General features: G+C 39.1%; 1 protein-coding gene across 7 annotated transcripts in view; it reads left to right on the top strand.

Moving 5' to 3' along the window:
- MACROD2 (mono-ADP ribosylhydrolase 2) overlaps window positions 1-17,051 on the top strand; it is a 2,104,525-nt gene that overhangs the window by 1,900,185 nt on the left and 187,289 nt on the right. For all 7 annotated transcript variants that reach the window (XM_055265233.2, XM_055265231.2, XM_055265236.2 and 4 more), the window contains exon 9: window positions 10,132-10,213. In XM_055265233.2, the coding sequence (XP_055121208.2) occupies window positions 10,132-10,213 (82 nt within the window). The remainder of the gene's footprint in view (window positions 1-10,131; window positions 10,214-17,051) is intronic.

Below are 17,051 nucleotides of genomic sequence, written 5' to 3'. Positions count from 1 at the left end.
CACTTGACAAGGATATTAAAATCTCAGCATAGGGACTCCTGTGGGGTCTTGGGAAATCTTTTTCCGTTACACCATCTCCACTATCAGCTTACCTGTTTCCCGTTTATCTCATTGGCGGATATGACCAGACAAAAACAGAGCTGCTTATATATACTATGGGCTATTTTCATGAATGTTTCTTTTAAGATAGAATTTCTCATAATCAGCTTGGGCAACATAGCAAGACTCTGTCTGTACAAATATTTTAAAAAAAATTAGCCAGGCATAGTGTGGCACACACCTGTAGACCCAGCTACTCAGGAGGTTGAGGAGGGAGGACTCCTTGAGTTCAAGAGTTCTAGGCTGCAGTGAGCTATGTTTGCACCACTGCACTCCAGCCGGAAGGACAGCATGAGATTCTGTCTCTAAAATAATAATAATAATAATAGTAATAATAAAGTGATTTTCACTATAACAGATAAAAATGGTGCCCCTGAAATTCTCATCTGGCTGTACCTCGTCTTAACCTGGCTCACAAGGTCAGGGTAGAAATAAAGGACTCACCAAGTGAACACTGATTTTATTTCCATGCCAGCACCGGGGTAGGTGTTTTAGGTACCTTATGAATAATAACTATGCAAACAAGCAACTGATGTTTATGGAGCATTTACTCTATGTCAGGCCCTTTGCTGAGGGCTTTATGTAGAATTTCTATGTGGTCATTATAATCAACAGTGGCAGGCAGGACTCTAAGATGATCTTCCAGATTTCTAACTCATGGTGTACACAGACCTCCCAATTTTCCAAACCATAATACTGCAAAGGGATTTTGAAGACGTAATTAAGGTCTCAAATCTGAAAATAGGGAGATTATCCAGGTGGGCCTAACTTCATCACATGAGTTCTTTAAATTTGGAACAGATATGGAGGAAGTCAGAGAATCAACATTGAGAAGGACTTGACATGCCTTTGCTGGTTTGAGGATGGAGGCAGAAATATGGCAAGGAATGCAGGAGGCCTCTAGGAGCTGAGCTGTCTTCCAGCTGTCAACCAGCAAGGAAATGAAGACCCCCACCCTGCAACTGCAAGGAACTGAATTCTACCACCAACGAAAAGGAGCTTAGAAGTGGATTTCTCTCCTGAGCCTCCCGACAAGGGCTCAATTCAGCTGACACCTTGATTTTAGCCTGTAACACCCTGAATAGACAGAACCCAGTCATGCAATGTCAGACTTTAGACTTACAGAACTGTGAGCTAATTAGTAGGTGTGTTTTAAGGCACTAACCCCCACAGGTCAATGTCTCCATTTTAGAGATGAGCAGACTGAGGCTTACAAAACTTAAGTAACTTGTTCAAGGTCACAGGTAAATGGCAAAGTCAAGTAGGGACACAGGCAGCTGCTTACATGGAGGGAACTGCGTGGGAGGCTGAAGTTCAAAACAGCCTCCAAGATGCCAATATGACCCCCGCTAGGTGTGCACACCTTGTTCAGTTTTCTCCCCTTCAAGTATGATGGGATAGTCACTCTGTTGATTAGGAAAAGAGATTTCCACAGAGGGAATAAAGGTATTGAATCAGTCTGGCTAATTACAAACAGGTGGACTTGACCTAATTAGGTGGACTTTGAGAAGGAACGTAGAGTTGGGAGGTGGAGTGATAGAGGCACACTCTTGCTGGCCTGGAAGAAAAAGAGCACTCATGTCCTGAACTGCTTTGGGGGCCATATGGCAAGGAAATGCAGGTGGCCTCTAGAAGATAAAAGCCATCCCTGGTCAACACCTAGCAAGAAAATGGCGACCTCAGTCCTGCAACTGCAAGGGATCAAATTCTGCCGGAAGCTCCAATGGGCCTGGAAGAAAGAAGAGGATTCTAAGCCTGAGGTGAGGACTGCAGTGCAACTAACACTTTGATTGCAGCTTTTGAGACTCAAAGCAGAGGACCCAACTAGGTTGGGCCTGGACTTTCAGCCAACTGTGAAACTGTGAGATAATAAAGTGTTGTTTTAAGCCATTAAATCTGTGGTGATTTGTCACATAGCAGCAGAAAACTGACATGCTGGGAGAAGAGCAGATTACTCTCTTTTGCTTCACTTGGTGGGAGAAGAGGGAATAGGACCCAGGCACCCCAACTTCTTGTTCTTAATTCATCTGTAGTGACTGCTTCCCTTTGCTGCTCTGTTTATCCTTGAGTTACTCTGAGCACTGAGGAAACTTCACTTACCCTTGTCCTCCACCCTCTCAAAACCTGTCTTTGTACAAATTTGATACTTAAGCTTTGAAATTTAATTCACTTATTAAGCAGCAGCCACTATTTTATGAAATCATCCCATCCAACCCTGCACTGGTGAGACTGTTGATTTCTCTTTCATGAAGGCTAGGACTTCAGCCCAGCTGTCCATCAGGCTATATTTACCCAGGATAGCCCTCCATCAGTCCTCAGTTAAAGCAGCATTTGCATCACACCAGATCTCTAAATGTTGATTGTTGGGGAAGCAAATTACATTCATCAGAATCCATTCATTCTCCTCGTGTCACTGAACACAGGATAATCTTGGCTGTGTCAGCTGCCCTATGACTGGTAGCTGTGAAAAATGGAGGTTGGCTGCAGATACTCCAAACCTGCTTCGCTGTGTCACCCTCTTCAGGGGCAGTGGATGTGATGCTGGAAAAGATTAATGGAACATATGTCATCACATTTATGGGGTAGGAAACCCCCAACTGTGGATTAATAGATATCTCGGTGAAAGACATACATCTTTACTCCTTTATGCCTCGATGGGTGAGCTACAGTTGGCTTCAGTGAAAATACACAGAGAGATTACCTTTAGGAGGTCAGCTTGTAAAGGACTTTTTTCGACCCTGAGGTCAACAAAAATAGATTTTTGATTGTTGACCAAGACAGCTGTAACATAGGACTTTTAACCTTTAAAAAAATTCTCATTGAAGTATAACATACAGAAAAGAACACGGTTCCTAAGTGCACAGCTTGATGAATTTTCACAAACTGAACACATCCAGGGAGCCAGCATCCAGATCAAAAAACCAGGATCCCAGGCATTTCCCTAGGTCTCTTTGCACCAACCCTCCACCCCAGGGTAATTGTTACATTAACTTCTAACTCCATCGATGATTTTGCCTATTTCTATAAGGTTTTTGAACTTTATAAAAATGAAATCATCCAGTGTGTCCTCTTTTTTTCTGGGTTCTGTTATACAACATTATGCTTGTGAGATTTGCCTACATTATGATGTATAGTTACAAAATTTTTGTTCTCATTGGTTTTTAATATTCCATTATATGAGTACATCATGATTTATCCATTCTATCATTTATGAACACTTAAGTAGCTTCCAATTTGGAGATATTACAAATAGTGCTGCTATGAACATTCTAGTGTGTGTCTTTTGGTGAATATATTTGTAGGTTCTACTAGGTATCTATGTAGGAGTGAAATTGCTAGGTTATAAGACATGTACATATTCAGCTAATTTACTATGTACTGCCAAATATTTTCCAAAGAGGTTTCCAATTTTTATTCTCAAAAGCAGTCCATGAAAATTCCTGTCAGTCTATATCTTTGCCAATACTTGATACTATCTTTTCATTTTAAAAAGCTGTTAGTTTTTAATACATCCTAGTTTAGAGGGCATCATTGTTGCTACTGTGAAACTATTAAGCACTCTATATGAAAACACCTATATGAAAACTGGGCTGAAGAGCCATTGTACTCAACATAGTATCATTGGATGACAGTTGGTGACAATAATGCCTCATGCCCTTTATATAGTGCTTTTCTTTTTCTTTTTTATATAGTGCTTTGCAAAACCATCCAGGTTTCTCTATATTTCTGTTCTCAGCTCTTCTGGCAAACTTAAAGGAAAGTCCTCCGCAATATCTTATTTTTTTGGTTTTAGAACTAAGTAACCTTGAAAACTATCTGCCACATACCTACATTTTAGTCAAATCTGTTTGTCTAAACATATACTCTGTGGATATTTACAGAGCTCCTATTATGTGTCAGGACCTATACTATGCACTGGTGATGCAAAGATGAGTGCCACCTGATTCTTCATTAGGTTGCAGTTTAAGACATAAAGCGAACTGTCAGGTTGTTATTTCTAAAAATATTAATGTTTTTTTGTATTATTTTCCATTACATTTTAGACTAGGGAATCATCTGAGTTTATTAACAGCTTGTTCATAAAAGAGTAAATTATTTTAAACATACAAAGTTGCTTTAATTACAAGAGGGGATGGAAACTTCAGGAAGTTAAACCAAGAAGATGGGCCAGGACCAACAAAAGTTCATTGAAAAAGAAGTAATTGGAATTTGAGAAGCCTTGACAGGTTGCACACCTCTAACAAAGAACATTGTTATTCTTTGTACTTCATTGCTCTTCTCTACATAATATTCACTGAAATGATATTGAAGATTACATCAGTTGGAGTTAAGTCAGATAAGCAGAATCCTTGAATGATATGGGTTAATAGATTTATTGCAGGGATTAGATCTTATACAATTGTGGGAGAAACTGGGAAAGTAACATTCCACAAGTGGATGATTGACTGAATAGAAAAGCTTCCAACCGGGGCCCATGGAATGGAGCTGGTGAAGATGTCTATGGAAGTCTCTTGCCTCTCCATCTGAACAGGGCCAGAAGTATGTCAGCAGGGCAGATGATAAAAGAGGAAGTAGGAAAGCTGCATGCAAAGTGGGAGAGAACAAAGACAAATGAAAGTCACAAGGGAAAACTGGAATCCACAGAGATGTACAGGCCCATGTATCTGTCTCTCACTGATTGGAACCCCAAAGCTGTGATGTCCTGCCGAAGGAGCCAGTGCTCTTGCTGCAGAACTTCATGTGTGCCCAGCCCAGCTCCAAGAACATGTGACAGAAGAACCATCAAGAACTGGAGAAGCTGTGGGGACAGCTGCTACTCCACACCCATGTGATAAGCAACAGCATGCATGACCTGCCCAAGCCCTGCACCCACCTTCCTGGCACAAAGTCTCTGACTGCACTTCTGCCCTACAAATCTCACGGAAATTTCTCTGTGGCCAGCCCTAACCCAGAACCATTCAGAGAAATGTAACTTCAGCTTAACTAACTTTTGACATAGACTGAAAGAAAAAAAAAAAACTATAGAGATGAGATAATTCCATCTTTTCTTTAGAAAGATGTAAAAACTAGCGTGAGGAGAGATAATGGCTTATCTGATGTCACAGAACTAGTGACAGGCCTAGAAACTCAATTCTGTGTGTGTCTCTCTGGGTGATACCACAGAAAAAACAATCTCTGGATGTGAGGTTCATACACTATCTTCCTATAGTCCAAGCCACTCAAGAGGTTTGCTTGACCCTAAAAATTTGAGTCCGTCCTGGCAACATAGCAAGACTCCATCTCTAATGTATTTAAAAAATTAAAAATAAATTCTAAAAAAGATGACACCTGAGTTTTTGCCTTGATTGCTTGGGCCTTGGGGAAAAAAAAATCACTCGATTTCTGGACTCATGTTTTCTATAAGTGAATGGCATGTAGGCTAGGCCCAACAAATTGGAAATGATCACTTTATATCTGATGAATAAATGAATGAATACAATCTCTCGAGAACAACTGTTTCACAAAATTATTTTACTGCCTAACATTTAAAAAAAAAAGAAACTGTGCTCCTGGGCCTCAATAGTGAGGCATTCTTACAGGTTCTCGTGAAATTTATCTGGGGCTAGTATGGGGCACCTGGGCCCTTTTTCCTTTCCACAAGTCAGATTTCCAATCTCTCAGCCATGTAACAATTAGACTTTCTCCTCACCCATTGTGACTTCTTTTTTACTTATTCAGTCTGGGCTTTTCAGTAGGAGTCAAGTACTACATAGCTGGAAAAACAAGAGACTCTGGAAAAACAGTTACAGGGAGAAGCTGGAAGAATATCAGATTTCTAGTTGTGTATTTTGATGGTTAGCTCATGAATTTAAAATCAGCATTTAGCAGGAATGACCTCTTTCTGCTGATGTGACATTAGCTGGGAAGGCTCAAAGGCCTGGAGTTGAAATAATCTAAAGTCTACCTACTTTCAGTGAGGGTAGTTGGATCCATATAGCCTCTCTGCTTCCTCATGGTATGGTGGTTGGGTACAAGAGCGAGCCTCCCAAGAAGACCAGGCAGAAAACTGTATCACCTCATGGATTACAAAGTTATATAGCATCGTTTCTACCGTGGTCATAGGCCTCCCAGATTCAAGAAGTGGAGGTACAGTTGACCCTTGAACAATGTGAGGGTAAGTGGTGACTATCCCCAGTGCAGTCAAAAATCCATGTATAACTTTTGACTCCCCAGGTACTTAACTACTAATAGCCTACTATTGACTAGAAGCCTTACAGATAACATAAAAGATTGATTAACACATATTTTGTATGTTATATGTATTATATGCTGTATTCTTACGATAAAGTAAGTTAGAGAAAGAAAATGTTATTAAGAAAATCATACGGAAGAGAAAATATATTTACTGTTCATGAGATCGAAGTGGGTCATCATAAAGCTCTTCATCCTTATTGTCTTCACACTGAGTGGGCTGAGGAGGAGGAGGAAGGGGGGTAGGTATACATTCCTCAGGGGTGGTAGAGGTGGAGGAAGTGGAAGAGGAAGCAGAAGAGGCAGGCATGATCTGCTTAACTTTTACTGAAAAAATCCACATTTACTGAAAAAAATCCACATATAAGTAGACCTGTGCAGCTCAAACCTGTGTTGCTCAAGGAATAACTGTAGATCCCATTTCCCAGTGAGGGGAGTATCATTATTACACCGTAAGAAGAGCTGTGGGATGGAAAGCGCATTGCATGCCATCTTGGAAGACACAGTCTGCCACAAGCACTGATCCGTACACATGGTGCAATCATAAACATGGAGCTTGTCAACCAAATGAGCTCTTGTTCAACAATAACCCCAGAGAATATGTTTGTGCACACTTATATAAATACATACACGTATACATACATAATAAGTATGTAGTGAATAAGACTAATTCTTGGATTCACCTTGCTTCCAAGACATTTTCCGTGTTATGCCTAAGGGTAAGGGCAGGGAATTGGGCCACCCAATTAATTTAAACTAAAAGTGTTTCACTGTCGCCATCCTCCTGCTTTTTTTTTTTTTTTTTTTTTTCTGGGAAAATAAGTTAGGCTGCTGAGTTTTGGACTTAAATCATTTCCATGGCAACAGAGACTAAATGCTAAAAGGCAGATTATAGTTTCTTCCAATATTTGGAATGTCTGTATATGGTCTACATGGCCGAGGCAGGCAGATCACGAGGTCGGGAGATTGAGACCTTCCTGGCTAACACGGTGAAACCCTGTCTCTACTAAAAATACAAAAAACTAGCCAGGCATGGCGGCATGCGCCTGTAGTCCCAGCTACTCAGGAGACTGAGGCAAGAGAATCACTTGAACCTGGGACGCAGAGGTGGCAGTGAGCTGAGATCGCGCCACTGCACTCCAACCTGGGCGGCAGAGCAAGACTCCATCTCAAAAAAACAAACACAAAAAAGTACACTTAGCAGAGAATAACATTGCCATTAACCCCCCACATACACAAACACACACTCATACACACTCACGCACATATTTATACACACTCGCACAAGAAACATGAGTGTTAAACAAATTTCATAATTTATATTAAATGATTTTAAGTATGGAGGCAATGTGTAGGAATGACACTGTTCAGCCTGGTCTTCTCAGATCTGCATTAAGCCAAATTTTCTTGTTTTGATTTTTGATCGGTTGGTTGACTTTAGAAATATTCTGATCACGTAAAGCCTGGGGGAAAAATGTCAACAATCGTAGATACAGAAGTGAGAATAATTACAATCTTTGGAAATTCCAGGTAGTTCAATGTGGCTTGAGAGTCGTTTATTTCTGAGGGAGGATAATGAGGCTACACAGTCTTATTTTTAGTTTTAGGATTTTTAATTATGAAGTATTTAAAATATACGTAAAAGTATAGAAAATATAATAATATGAAAGTCATGTACCTATCCCCATAGTTAGCAACTATGAGCCATTTGCCACGTTCTTCTCAAATCCCCTTTCTTTCTAAAGGAATAAAGTATTAGCTCTTCAGTCAATTCCCTGCTTACCTCCTCCTTTACCTCCCCACTTTCCCCAGAAATCATTGTTCTCAAAAAGTTATGTGTGATATTCCTGAGGCACTTTAAATTTTTGGAATGTTTTTGAGCAGACAGCAATTCATGAATTGGGCAGCTCCAAATTGCAGGTGATTTTGGGCTCCACTGAAGGGGCATGAAGGGCTTTTGTAAAATTGACACGAAAACAAGTCAAAGAAAATATATGATCACTCAAAGTGGAGCAATAGCCTTATTTGTATCATTCCAGTGGAAAGTCCCTAGTTAGAAATTAGTTGGCCGTGTATGACTGGCTAAGCTTGAATTTCCTTTTACTGTTTACACTTTGGTTTGACTATGTAGAAATCTAGGATGCTTAAGCCACCTCAGTCTAACAGCCTCCCAGTTAATTATTTAAACAGCACTTATGAATAGATCCCTACACTCTTGTATCTTTACGTTTTAAAAGTGTGCAGAAATGGTATCAGAGAGTATGTGTCCTTCTGCAACTTGTTGCTATCACTCAACATTATGATTTTGTGCTTTAGCCACAGGACATAAACATGCCATACACAGAGTGGAGATGGGCATTCACTATTGCACAGTTTACATTTATTCAACTAAATTTAGGGTTCACCTGGAGAATGAGTTGACAATGACAGGTTTAGCATTTATAGAAAATGCTAATGATAGGCAGATAGGACTGGACACCAGACACGAGAGTGAACACAAGAAAAAAGAAATGTGGTTATTTGTACCCTAGTTGTTCCATTTCCTGTTTCCCTTATAATCCATCCTTTGAAGGCAGTTATAAGGGCTGCATGGTCTTTGATGATTACAGGTTAGAAGCTGAGTGATTTTCCAAGAGGCAGTCTATCCTAAGTGAGGTCTAGGCTTGTGCAGAGATTAAGGAGCCAAATCTCTGGGCTTCCATCAGAAAATTGGTGATTGCTTGTAACCCAGCCCCTACTTCTTGCCCCTGTAGATCTCCTTTTCTACTGGGAACTGTCTTACTAGTGAGATCTGTATCACACAGGTTGGGAAAGTAGGGAGGTTAGGTGGGTGACTTCCATGCGGGTTCTTTCTTGTCCTGTCATGTGCACACCCACTTCCATTTCCTACTGCCACGAGAAACACCTCATTTGATGTTCTATGCAACTTGCCAGTGAGTGATTTTCAGTTTTTTTTTTATGTTGTTAAAACAAAATAACTAAAGGGGTATTTATTTCCAGGACACAAAACTAAGTCACTGATTTAATCAGATATATGTGAGCTATTATGTATACTCCGTATCTCTTCTCCATTTACTATATTACTCTCTGAATGTTTCCAAGAAACTCTTTACATACAGAAGTTCTCTCAAAACAAAAAAGGGACGATGCACACATTTTACTTTTGAGGTGGCATTTACTATTCAATAATATCTACAAAATTAAATGTTATATCGACCTTGTGTCACTGTCAACTAGTTACTTTTTATTTCTGTTGCATTTCCAAGTGTGTTAAAGCGAGTGGCTTCATGCCAACTAAACTGCATGGAAGCTTTTTAGGCCTTGTTCAAATACTAACAGGTTTGATAAATATATTTGTCTAGCAAGAGTAGGACAAAGAGCTCTTTGTTTACTGACATACTTTATTGTCATTCTGCTGTATACCTCTTGTGTGGCTGTTTTATAGGACATAAAGTCTAGGTATCCTGTCGGAATCTCAGATCTTATTTATAGCTTGCTGCAAAGTGGCTTATTGTCATTTATTATTTCTTATCTGATTTATATAGCATCTTTCCACCAAAGAGCCCATAGGTTTATTTATATAGAGAGTACACACACACACACACACACACACACACACACACACACACACACACATTCTTACACACATCCCTGAACTTCACTCAATGCTATGATGTAGATAGCAGTATAGAACCAAAAATCTGTATGAGGCCTTTCCATTTCTTTTTGTTCTAAGACTATGTTCTGGGAGGGCAATTGCCATATGTTTTTTCACTTTGAGTGTTTATCTTTTGCTTCTAGGTGGATCGGATCATTTTCTGTGTCTTCTTAGAAGTTGACTTCAAAATCTACAAAAAGAAAATGAATGAGTTTTTCTCTGTAGGTGAGTAAAGCAACTTCTTGTTTTCTTTCAAATTGAGGATGGAAGAAGTGGAGCCGTCACTTCTATTCCTATTGTTTTTCATCTTCAGGACTGTTACACACGGGGATCCTGCCAACTTGTATCATAGTTTCTAAGAACTGAACAAGGTAACAGAAAATCTAGGCTGTGGAACTCTTGCCCCAAGAGTCACTGTGTTGTCTTGGGGAAGTCAGTTCATCTTTTGGTTCTCGGTGCCTCACATCAAAACTGAGGGGCTAATTATTAATAAATGATTTCTAAAGACGCTTCCTCTGGCCTTAAATTGCATGATCTGTGATTCCTTCTCCAACTTGTAAGCCAGGCCCAATGCCTGCATCTACCATGTTAAATACCATTGTTGGAAATTGTAAGCCCATTTATATTCATAGTCAGAATTCAAACTGTTCCTGCATTCCATCCCTATTCCTTCCCAAGTTTCTCACTCCAAATTTCAATGCCTATAGTAGCACTTCTAGGGCAGTCTGAGAATAGCAGTCATTAACACTTCTTTTTAGAAAATAGGAGAAACCTCAGGGTTATTAGAGAACCTCGAGTAATGTATTTACATCGATTGAATGTGCCATTAGTTGGATTTGGGTAATTTGAATATTTTCCTCCACTCTCCCTCTTCCAGCCTGTTAAGGCTGAGGCTTGTTTAATGCCTTGTTATTTTTATGGTGCCATTAAAGTCACAGTGTCCAAAGTGCTTTCCTTAGCCATGGCAAGAATCACTTCCAGGAAATTTCAAGCTACTGTGAGCATTGTTGGTACTTGCCTTTCAGTGAGCTTTCTTTCGAGGTTTCCTTCTCCGTCTGAAGTAGTTTGTCATATCACAGGTGACTCTGGCAGGTAGGACGGAGTGAATAAAGGGTGCTGATGCACATTCATCCTCTTAAGCAGTCTATCAGAGCCAAACAATAAAGAGGATGCCTTGCCTGTAGATCAGAGTAGGATGTATTCTATCCAGAACAGCTGTAGAAAACCAAAAAACCAATAGAGATGGTCAGCTTTCTGCTAATGCCCTAAGTGGACTAAGTTCTTCTAAGTAACTTCAAGTTCTTCTCCCTAATTTTATAATTGAAAGGTGGATCTGCCAAGTGCATTTAATTTAAGGCTTTAACTAAAGTATTTCTCTAACTGAAACATAATGTAAATTCCTCAGATTCGCATGTGATAAAGAACAGGACTGTTGTTATAATCTTTTTCTCCTCCTCTTCTTCCTCTTTCTCCTCCTTCTCCTTCTTTCACCTTTCTTCATTTTTTTCAAGCTTCTCAGTGTTTTACAGGGTGGAAGCACATAACAGCTGTTTAATAAGTAGTTGTTGAGATGAGTTGAATAAAATAAATTGTTCTTGCCTTAATCTGATGACTTTTTTTGTTTCAATGTCCTTGCTCCATTTTTCCTGTTGACTTGCTTTATAACAATATTGAGCTGATTGGTACCTGTATTTTTAAGTATTATTAAAAGAAAATGTTAATTATATTTTTAAATGTGACTTGCTATGATGTGTGAAGCAAATATTCTCATGTCTTGTCAGCATCACATCATAATTGGTAAGATTTTATAAATTTCAGACTCCTTGAGATGTTTGGAAATAATGACATCACATTCATTTTCATGTCTTCTAAAATAAAGTCTGCAGGAAGCCATACTAATATAAGATAAAAAATAATTGCATGATTATGATCTATTGATATTGAAACAAATATTTCTATCAGCAGGTATTTCCAATGATGCAGAGTCAAAAAGCACACTACAATTTTTTTTAAAAGTGAGACAGTTTTAGGAGTATAAAATGTATTAATAATTATGCAAACAAATTATTGTTTGAAAAATTGCTACTTTAAATAAATTTTAAAATGCATTGCAGTACATGAGCAAGTGAAATAACAAAATCATCCTCAATCTCACATCAATGCTTTGAAGCACACAGTGCTCATGAAATTATTTTCAGTCCATATTTACAATAGTAAGTACATTTTAAACTAAATGTCAAAATCCTCAAAAATTGTGGAGTATTTCTGCAATGTTGAAGCATTAGGTATTTGAAAATTCTAAATATGCAATATGAAATAAGGGTGATGTATAATGGAATGTGACTGCTAATATAGATAATATACCTTACCTGTCGTTAATTTGAACTTGTGTTTAATTCATAACTATGCCATCTTTAAATTAGGATGTTTCTTCCTACTTGTCATGTATTTCCCTAGACTGCATTGTTATTCATAATATCTCTAACTAGTGTTCATAATCTTTCCCAATGCAATAATGATAATAGTTTAGAAAATAAGTCATTTTTATAATCAAACAAAATATCTGTGTTTTTGGGATACTTTAATCCTATGTCTGTAAATTTTATAACGGAATCTGAGACACAATGCGTGATAAAACAATAGAAGACTCAAAGAGATCATACTAAAGGTATGACACATGCATGACTACTACAGTTCAATAATAAGAGTTCAATGATAATTACTACTACAGTTCAATAATAATAATGGTTAATAATAATCATAATTAATATATTAAATAATAACATAACAATAATGGTTACTAATAAGTCAAACCTTTTTGAATTGCTTTCTATTAGCCAGCCACAGCGTTCATTTCTTTATATGGGTAAATCATTAATCTTCATGACAACTCTAAGAAAGGAGGCACTGTATTAACCCTGTGCTGTGGTTCCATTGTTAGGGTTTTTTTCTAATTTGGTCTTAAGGTTTCTCTTTCTCGAGAATGGCCATCAGCCAGGATAGCCACTCTCCAGGAAAGCTTTGAAAAAGGTTGGGGGAAAAGTTAGGTTCAGATATGTGTGTCAGGGGAGACACAGTGAGGAAGTAAAACTAAAATGCACAAAACAGAAGGCATTTATTACTCACAGGTCCCAGACAGGTGAGGGATGCCCACAGGAGACCAAAAGGAAGCCTGGAGGTGGCAGGGAGCACAGCCAGCAAGTGGGGAGCAAGAGAGAGCGAGCACCTGGGGGCTGTCTTTATTAGTTCCGTATGCACCACCCCTTAGGCTTTCCCATGGGGGTTGTGGATTGGCTAGTTTAAAAAAAACACTCAGGAAGCAGGAACTTACTTCTGTGATTCTGGCACTGTTAGATTTTTACCATGATCAGCAGTTGTGGAGTATATTGGGTTTGGGGTCAGCTGGATGAGGAACAAGTGGAACATATCACAAATGATCACACAGGGAGGGAAGTTTAAGTAGGCCAAAGGTGACAGGATACAACTGGGTTTCAAACAACTTGTGTCAGGCCTAAGAATGGATGCTGGCCAGGCACAGTGGCTCATACCTGTAGAAGGAGGATTGCTTGAATCCAGGAGTTTCAGGCTAGCCTGGGCAACATAGCGAGAACTTGTCTCTACAAAAAATAAATAAAAATTAGCTGGGAGTGGTGGTGCATGCCTGTAGTCCCAACTACTCAGAAGGCTGAGGTGGGAGAATCACTTGAGCTCGGGGATTTGAGGCTGCAGTTGGCTATGATTGCACCACTGAACTCCCGCCTGGGTGACGAAGCAAGACCCCCATCTCTAAAAAATATAAATAAATAAATAAATAAATAAATAAATAAATAAATAAATATTGTAGAGATTTTAAAACCAAAAGGAAAAAAAGAAAAAAAATGGACACCAAGGCAGCAACTATATTAAACAAATTTATGATTCCCTATGTTTTAAGCATGAAAAACGAGGATTCAGCTAGGAAGCAACAGAGCCGTATTTTAAAATTGAGAATGGCATCTGTCATTGCCAAGGTGATAATAGTTTTGTTTTCTCAGAGCATCTTTAGAGAAGGCTGAGATCAACTTCCAGGCTGCATTTGGAATATTCGGGAAAGTCCCATTTCATCTGCTGCCTATCATTTTTCAGAGATGCCACACTTCTCTTTCTTCTAGTACCTATAAATACCTTCGTGGAAACTTCTAATATGAGTTAAATTAGTACTTTTATCATTCATCTCAAAATTGAATTCCATTCACATCATAGAGGTATTGTGGTGCTATTACCTGCAAATGAGCAGGTAAGTGGTAAATGAGAAGCCCAAAGGCCTTTATAGCACATCCACAGGAGAAGATGGAAAATGGCTTATATTAGTTTGCCAGGCCTCCAAAAACAAAGTACCACAGAGCAGGTGGCTTAAACCACAGAAATACGTTTTCTGATTATTCTGGAGGCTAGAAGCCCAAGGCCAAGTGGAGGCAAGATTAATTTCTTCGGAGGCCTCGCTCCTTGGCTTTTAGATGGCTGTCTTCTCCCTGTACTTTCAAATGACCTTCCCTCTGAGTCATTTGTGTCGTATCTTTCTCTTTGTATAAGGATACCAGTCAAATGGGATTCGGACCCACTCTAATTACCTTATTTTAATTTAATTAGCTCTTAAAGTTCCTATCTCCAAATACAGTCATATTCTAAGATACGTGGGTTAGGCCTTCAACATAAAAATTCACAGGGCACAGTTCAGCCCATAATATTGCCCATTGTAGAAATGCATTAAGAAACTCCAGGGAAAGAAACCAGCATCGAATTTTTTTTCAACAGTTTTTTGTCTTGCTGTGGGGTAAAGCACATTTGACTTTTTCCTTCCACAAGTATTATTTGAAAGTAGAGTGTGGCAGCTTTATGGAATTATCATACACTTTGGTTGCAAATAATTTATAGTTACAGTGCACCATTACATGTCCTACAGCAAATAATATTTGTATGATTCAACTCAGAAATCTCTTTGTTCTTTACATAAAAGGCTTGTATTTTTTCAGTGTGTAGAATTTATTGTGTGTAGTTTTCACTAGATGTAAAAAATTAAAAAAAGAAAAGAAAAGTCAATTCCTGATCTGGAATGTGGAAGACATTTTTTCTTTTTTTTTTTTTTTACTAGAGTCTTAGTCCTACTAGAGAACTGAAGAGTATTAATTTTCCCCATAATAACAATAAAGAACATACAGTTTATAATGATATTAAAGAATCTTGACTTTGGAAGCTTGAGACGTATCATGGTAAACCCTCCTCCCCTCCTCCCTTTAGGGAAAACCAACCTTTGCTTACTGCAATGATTCTTAACTAGGAGCGATTTTGCCCTCCTGGGGACATTCTGAGGCATTTTTGTTTTTCACAACTGAGGGATGGGAGAGGTTACTGTTCTCTAGTGATTAGAGGCCAGGGATACTGCTAAGCATTCTATAATGCACAGTACAACACCCTCCACAACCTCCAACAGATAATTATTCAGCCTCAAATGGCAATAGTGCAGAGGTTGAGAGGCTCCGTCTACTGGTACTGTCTCTTACCACTCAGGCCATCGCCGCAGTCTTTGCCTTTGGATTGGGGTTATTTTACAGTGTTTCGACTGCTGGTGCTTTACCCATAAGTAACTATCTAGCTGGATTTGGAACATGTACCCTCAGCTTGGTATCTGGCTTCCTGGATTCATGACCCTCCTAAGTCCACACTTCTGGTTTTGCACCCTGTCCGTTCACTCTGTACCCATAGATTTCCATATCTTGACCTTTGTTAACCACATACACCTACCACCCAGCCTCCTACTCTCCAGGTCCTCCTGGCACCACCCCACTCTTGGTATCATTTATCTATTACTGCCCATGAATCTAGAGTAATAATCTCAGGAAATGTGATCGTTACATAGGTTTTATATATCTAATAAAAGTGTGGAACTAAAGGCTAGTATACAGAGCAATGAAGAACAAATTCACTAATTATTTTCTTTATATACCTTAAGCAAGGTTCATTGCTTCTTGGGCTAATACTTTTCATTTTTTTATCATTAGTTAGTTGACTATTGGTTGATAAACTTACCTTGTGAGCTCACAGAATATGTTTTAATTTTAGATACCTTCAACCCCTTATCATTATCTGCATAGTAACAGATTCATTCACAATGAAATCACCTATGACCGAAGAAACTACCAACTACTATTGTTTAAATTTGTTTTTCAGAGTCAGGGTCGTACTCTGTCATCTAGACTGGAGTGCAGTAACACAATCATACTGATCATAACTCACTGCAGCCTCGAACTCCTGGGGCTCAAGGGATCCTCCTGTTTCAACTTCCTGGGTGGCTAAGACTACAGGCACACTCCACCATGCCCAGCTAATTTTATTTGTTTGTTTGTTCTTTAGAAACGTGGTCTCACCGTGTTGCCCAGGCTTGTCTTGAACTCCTGGGCTCAAGTAATTCTCCTGCCTCAGTTTCCCAAGTCTTTGGGATTATAGGTGTAAACCACTATGCCCAGCTCTAATCTCTTTAGTTTTTTAACCATAAAAACAATTAAATTTGTCAATTTTGTTTCCAGCTTTGAAATTTATATAACATATACACAATAGACATGTCAACTTTACTTAAATGTGATTAACATGTATATATATAGCAATGCTGGGAAAACTAATAAGATAGGAAAATTAATTCCAGGATATCCATGTGCTCATCCCAAACTTGACACCTGTTTATAAGAGGAAGATTTTATTTAAGGTGAAAAACTCTGGCTGGGCGTGGTGGCTCACGCTTGTAATCCCAGCACTTTGGGAGGCTGAGGCGGGCGGATCACAAGGTCAGGAGATCGAGACCACGGTGAAACCCCGTCTCTACTAAAAATACAAAAAAATTAGCCGGGCGTGGTGGTGGGTGCCTGTAGTCCCAGCTACTCGGAGAGGCTGAGGCAGCAGAATGGTGTGAACCCGGGAGGCGGAGCTTGCAGTGAGCCGAGATTGTGCCACTGCACTCCAGCCTGGGCGACAGAGCGAGACTCTGTCTCAAAAAAAAAAAAAAAAAAAAAAAAAAAAACTCCATTTATGT

The sequence above is a fragment of the Symphalangus syndactylus genome, chromosome 24, assembly GCF_028878055.3.
Source record: "Symphalangus syndactylus isolate Jambi chromosome 24, NHGRI_mSymSyn1-v2.1_pri, whole genome shotgun sequence".
In the NCBI taxonomy this organism is placed as follows: Eukaryota; Metazoa; Chordata; class Mammalia; order Primates; family Hylobatidae; genus Symphalangus; species Symphalangus syndactylus.
The sequence above is the reverse complement of the archived record's forward strand: the minus strand, read 5'-3'. Positions and strand labels throughout refer to the sequence as shown.